Consider the following 6,487-nt stretch of genomic DNA (forward strand, 5'->3'; position numbering starts at 1 on the left):
CTGCTTTTCAGACACAAACTAATGTCCTTCGTTAAATCAAGCTGAAAGTGATTATTAAAAACTACCAATGAGTCTGAATCCACTCCAGTGAGGAGCAGACATGCATAAGCTTGTGTATATAATTTGGACAATGCTGATGCTTGGATCGTGAGCTTTTTATAGCAGAGAGTGCGATCTATCAACATGTCACTGAGGCTTTTCTTATTTGTCTCAGGTCAGGGCCGCCCAGTTTTTAAACAGTGGCTCTGTCACTTAGCAGCTTGGCTGACACTTTGTTCTGTGAATTCACATGAGCCTCAATTAAACAAATTTATAAATTGTGGGCTAGGAGCAAAGAAAATTCTCTTGTCTAGTAATTAAGTTGGGAAGCCTGGAGTTTCTGAGCTGAGCAACAAAGCACTGCCATGTTAGTCCCCCACTAATCTTTCCTTCATAGCCCCATGGCTCAAAATGATAGCTGGCTGTCGATCCTTGGCAAGGAGCCAGGTCACAGTGGAAGAAATGTGCTTCTCATGCTTCTCACCGTGGTGATAATCATCTTGGCACAAGGCATTGCGTAAATAGTTTTGCGTGCTCAGCTGTTACAGCAGCACCAAAATCCAGAGCATGCCCAGCGCAGTCGCTCTGGATTTGTACTGGCATAACCAAGAGGAGATGAGATGCTTTTCAAAAGGCTTCTGCTTTTCAAGGTATTTGGCTAAAGCTCTGTGGTGTGATTAGGATGCTAAAAGCACTCTTATTAAAGATTAGTTAAGAGGCAGCATCGTTGGTTGCTGCAGGGAGGTTGGTATAAGAGCTTAGCATGTACAATAGAGTGGTTTCTTTTTTAATACTTGATGTCTTAATAACTGTCTTCACATATTACTGGAAAATATAATGTGGCCGCCTTAATTGTTCACGTTTTTAAGAGGTATCAGCACTGTTAATTAACTCAAGTTTAAAGAAGTTGGGGAAGTTGAAAGCTGATGCGCTTTCATTCAGTGTGCCGCTAAGCTGATTTCCATTGATTTGTGCTTGTGAGTTAATCAGCCACCCGAGCACTTAGTTATTCCATTTGCCTCTGCGCTTTCTTTGCTTGTAAGTGATATCTTTGAAGTTTATTAAAAGAATGAGTCATGTTGTAGCTTCCTAAGAATTTTCCCCCTCTGTAGTCATACATTTTTCATGATGCTCAAATCATAATCTGTATAATGAGCGCGGGGAAAATATTGCTCTATGGAGCTGTGTCTCTCCAGCTGAACTTTGGAGATACATATCCTATTATTTGTGTGGCTGGCTGCTCTAATGTAAGAACATTTAAAATCTTTTTTCAGACTTTCAGATCTGGGCTAAAATTAATGTACCCCCTGTTTAGCACTCCCCTGGCTTGTCAGCAGTTGTGCACAGTCAAGCTGTTTCCTCGCTGGCTCTGAGTTATGGTGTGGGGCTCTAATATCCTTTGCTTGGGCAGATTAATAGAGGAGGTCCCTCATAAATTCACCAGCAAGAAAGTAATTGCTTCCAAGGCTTGGACAGTTTCTAATTAGCCTGAGTCTGGTTTTTTTGTAGCCCTGCTTAAGCACTGTGTGGTTCACCTTGCTCTAACTCTAAGTGTTTGCAAAGGATCTGTCTGTGTGCATTGCTGGACATGACATGTTCAACTGTAACAGAGGTGAATTAGGTCTTGGGAATGCAGCATCAGCTGGGACCAGGTGCTGTAAACATGGCTTGGATGCAAATGCCACTTAAAAGAAGTAGAAGTGTTCCTCACAGAAGAGGAATGAGAACACAAAACATAATCATCCATAAAATTGCATGCGCTCTTTTTTAAAGACTGATGCTTGATGGGGGTTTGACTGGAATAAAATAGCTCGGGCAAAGAGCAAAGGTGATGAAACCGCCTAGAGAGGCACAGAGGAGCTGGGCTTTTGTCTAGAGGAAAAGACATCTTGTATGAGTCTGCCCATTTGGGTGCTGGCAGGTTTGTGACCTGTGTTGCAATACCACAGGCTAAAGCAGTTGGATGAACCTGTGATGAATTCTATCTGGAAAGAAATAAGCAAAAATACATCTCAGCAAGTGACATACTGTGGAGTTAATTGATGAGAATTTTACTGCCTTTAAAGATGCAGCTGGGCAGTAGTGAATGTGGGTCATGGCTAAGACTAAGTAATTCAGGAGGTTAAGTGATCGAATCTCCAAAGTTTGAGCCGATCTTGAAATGATGAGGCTGAAGTTGTGTGAGGTGGGATGTAGGAGAACTTGAGGAGTTGCACTCACTGACCAGTGATCATTGCAGGGTGTGGAGCTGGCTGCTCCAAGGGGTTGGTATTGCAGTGACCCAGAGATTCTCAACTTCTGTTGCAAGTAAATCCCCCAGATAAGTTGTGTTTGTGTCTTGGCTTTGGGTAGGGCACAGCAGGAACGTGTCCTGCTGCAACACACTCTCCTTTAGTCTGTTTGCTCTATCAGATGATTGGGAAGGGAGCTGGAGCAAGAACCCAGCATCTCTGCTGATTTAATACAGTTAAATCTGAGATGGAGTCTTTTGAACAATGCCACCTCTACATTAGCGGTTGGGTTTAAGTGTCCTTCCAGAAAACAATCAGAAAAATCTGTTTGCCCAAAGACTTGTGCTCCTGCCTGCTCACACTAGTGAGAGCTACAGAGCTTTGCAGACCCATGTTTGGAGAAACTTCTTCTGAGGAATGCTTGTAGTGCTTGGCACATCAGCCTGCTTGTGCTGGGTCCTTCCTACCCCAAGGACTAGCTTTTATTTTTGGAGATATGTGCCAGCACTGTGTGACCTTTATTCTGCCAAGCCAGGGGAGATTGGGAGTGCTGGAGCTTTGGGGGTTATGAGCGATGGTACTGGCCTTTCAACTGGCAGACAGTGTCAGGTGGGACATCCACAATCAGTGCAGATCAATCTCATGAAAAAAACCCTCAATGTTTCCTGTGGACATTCACTCTGCATTTCACAAAGCAGCACAGGCTTTGTGGAGTGGAGGGATTATAGAAATTCCTCCCTCAGTTGCTTTGGTGGCCTTTGACCAGAACAACACAAGCTGCTTTTTAATATCAAGTCAATTCTGCTCATCACCAAACAAAGCTTCTCTACAGCACCAACTTAAGGCTGGATTTTCACCCTCCCCATGTGCATGCAGGAGGTGCAGACAGAGATGGACTTTTTCCAAACAGTTCTCAGTGTTTGCTGAATTGATTTCAGTGAAGTAGTAAAAGTGAGATGAGCTGGAGGGAGCTTTTACAAATGCCTTTTGTATTTTTGAGTGTTTGCTCATGTACTCAGCTCTGAAACAATCTGTGTTTACTGACTGCATTTGCACTGGCTTTACTGTGCTGATGTTTTTCCTATCTGGCTCATGGCTGTCAATATTCAGGGGGAATATTGAGCAGTTTGGACAAGTGCCCCCCAGTCTCCAAGGGGAAAGGTCCTTACCTCTATGGCTCATGGGACACTGATCTCCAGAATGCCACCCTGACTTGTTGCTTGGTTCTTTGCAAGACTTTAATCCAGGCATGTCATGTGTCAAAACCAAGTCACCTTCTCGAAGGTCCCTTGGTAGCTCAGGAACGTGAACATCTGCCATTTGAATGCTTTTAAAGATGCTTTCCAGGAAAAAGACTAACCTGTGTTTTACTGCTGGGGAAACCTGAACACACAGGTTTGGTGATGTGTCACTGAGACAGGTTTCTGATGCTTTCTCCACATTTCTTACCTTTCTGTAAGACACAGTGTAAAGGGGGGACAAAAGAGACTATTTTCAGGGTTTGCTGCAGCTGATGTGGCTGCACTGCTCTGACCTTGTGAAGGGTGAAGGCGGCAGTAATGGTTTCCACATTTCTCCTCAGGGTGTGACATACTGCGGCGAAAGCTCAGCCAGCAACCTCACCATGGCCAACGTCCCCTGGCACGAGGAGGTGGTGCACTTTGTCCGGGAGCTGACCAACCTCATCCCTGACTATGAAATCGCATGTGAGCACGAGCACTCAAACTGCATCCTGATAGCTCACAAAAAGGTGAGACACTGCCAGGGTGTGATACCAGGCACCGGATCCTCTCCCTTGGAGGTGTCTCACAGGTGCCTTGTTCCTATGTGTTTTTTCTCTAGAGTAAGCTGGATGCTTTCTGAGGGGGGAAATGTACAGCATATATTGTAGAGAGCGCTGGGGAATAGTCACTGAAGCTGCTGCTGGTTTCTGCTGGTTGTGGTAACTCATAGCACGATCCCAGCAATCCAGACGAGACATTTAACAGCTTCAGAAGGATCTTGGTGCAGCATCTCATATGCCTTGTCATGCTTGCATGACCTTTTGAGAAAGGCAAGAATAAATTTTGATGTGGGTCAGCTGGTTTGTCTTGTTTCTCTTTTTTCATGCTGGTTTTCAGTAGTACATACAGCTCAGTAAAGAAGCTGCACCGGAACAGGTTAGGGCTCTGTTTTTCCTCTTCTGGATCTTTGTGATACCTACCAGAATTGTAGCCCTCCTTCCCTTCAACCAGTGTTATAATAACAGATTTTTCTTCCTTTGGAGAAATAACTTTGGCAAAAGATGTGATGTGAACATGAACTGAGGAGACTCTCCTTTGGAAACTGGAGCTGCCTTTCTACAAAACTGTTTTGTGGGACAAATGAAGTGGTTAGAACAATTCTGTGTGTTCTCCAGGATGGGGGAGAGGTGGTGGTGCTATCTCCTGACACCAGTCTGGTAGCCGCTCTACTACTAGAGCGCTTTGCAGGCCAAGCATGTCTCAACAGCCTGTGCATGTGTAAAGTGGTTTGTTTGAAACTCGGGTCTCTTCATAAAAACCATCAACACAATCTGAAATGCAAGTGACATGCCAAGGAAAATAAATTAATTTTAAAGGATACAGGATATGAAAAATATCAAGTACATTTTGGCTTTGTGAGCTCCAGAAAAGCTTAATAGAAAGATAATAAAACTGTATAATAATGTGCTAGCTCGGCAGCTGATGGAGCAGCTACTTATGCTAATTGTGATTTTACTCTTTTCAGCAAACACAGGCAAAGGGTATGCAGTCACGAGCGCTCTTGTGTCCGTTGTTTAAATGGGAGCTGGTAGTGTCAGGCTTCCCTATGGCCTCAGGTTGCACCAGGGGAGACTTAAGTTGGATATTAGGAAAAGTTTCTTTAGAGAGTTGTCGAACATTGGAACAGGCTGCCCAGGACAGTGGTGGGGTCCCCATCCCTGGAGGGGTTTAACGGACATGTTGAGGTGGTGCTGAGGGACAGGGATTAGTGGTGACTTGGCACTGCTGGGGGAACAGTTGGACTTGGTTTTAAAGGTCTTTTCCAACCGCAGTGATTCTGTGATTCCAATGTTGGGTGATTCACAGGACACCCAGGGGATATAAGTGGTTAAAATCACCACTTGCAAAAGATCCACAGTATTGTAATTCGGTGTTTAAGTAGAGTCTCATTGAAAACTTGTGCACAGTTACAAAACTGTCACACTTGTGATTTGCTGGTTTTGGGGAGCAAGGGAGGGAGGAGAAAACCAGGATACCTGGTGTTAGTTTTGTTATAACTCGCTTTAAAGTCGCTTTATTTGCAGTCTCAGTCTTGGTTGTTGCCACTGGCAGTGGTGCTTGAGCAAATCCTGGAAAGCAAAAGATTCTTTTCTGTTCTAAGGTGAAGGGCCCAGGGAAAGAAAGGGAAAACCAATTGCCACTTCATGTATTGATGCATAATTTAAGTAACACCATTAGTAAGAAGAACAGATTGGTGCTGGCCCAGGAGGAATTCAGCAGCTGCTTTGCTTTCCAAAGCCATTAGGAAGGGGTGTCCTTTGGAAACAATCTATACTCAGTACTAAAACAACTAATAAAAAGTAAATTTATTTCTATTACGTTTAATTCCAAATTTCAGGCTCCAGTGGAGAATAAAATTTGTCAGTGTATATTGTTTGCTGAAAAACCTGTGCTCTGGGAACAATTAAACTGCAATGAGTAATTGCAAAATCAAAAGAAGTTAAAGTTAAGGAGTTGCAGGAAGATGGTAATAAAAATTACAAGGAAATGTGATTTATTTCACTGTGTCCTGCTAGGTCGGACTTTTGAGGTGTTCAAACAATGCTCACATTAATCATTTTAAACACTGATATTGAAATGCCAGCCTGTATGGAAGTCTGGAAGCATCAGAGAAAATTCATCTCACTTGTAGCCTCTGCTCCTTGATTTATGGAGAATCAGTGGTTGGCACCCTCTTATTTGAATAGTAGTTTAGGATTTAGGCTCTTAAGGCTAGGGATTTAGGTAGAAAAAGGGATTTTAGGTAGAGGAAACTGCAGCTGGTGTATCTGGTGTTACTTTCTTTTCTCAGGAAATGAAGGCAGTACAGAGGTAGGAGCTGTTGCAATTTTGGGGTACCTCAGTGCTTTAAAAATCTGCTAGCTGTCAAGTCTTCTCCCATAACCGCCCCCACCCCACACACACTTTTGCAGCTAACCAGGAGTGGATTCCTGC

General features: G+C 43.7%; 1 protein-coding gene across 1 annotated transcript in view; it reads left to right on the forward strand.

The window, feature by feature from the left end:
* The window catches only part of TYW1 (tRNA-yW synthesizing protein 1 homolog (S. cerevisiae)), an 81,509-nt gene that overhangs the window by 65,287 nt on the left and 9,735 nt on the right, over nucleotides 1-6,487 (forward strand). Inside the window, exon 14 of the mRNA XM_010137696.1 lies at nucleotides 3,853-4,020. Coding sequence (XP_010135998.1) covers nucleotides 3,853-4,020 — 168 coding nt within the window. The remainder of the gene's footprint in view (nucleotides 1-3,852; nucleotides 4,021-6,487) is intronic.

This window comes from Buceros rhinoceros, unplaced genomic scaffold, assembly GCF_000710305.1.
Source record: "Buceros rhinoceros silvestris isolate BGI_N320 unplaced genomic scaffold, ASM71030v1 scaffold16736, whole genome shotgun sequence".
NCBI classification, from domain to species: Eukaryota; Metazoa; Chordata; class Aves; order Bucerotiformes; family Bucerotidae; genus Buceros; species Buceros rhinoceros.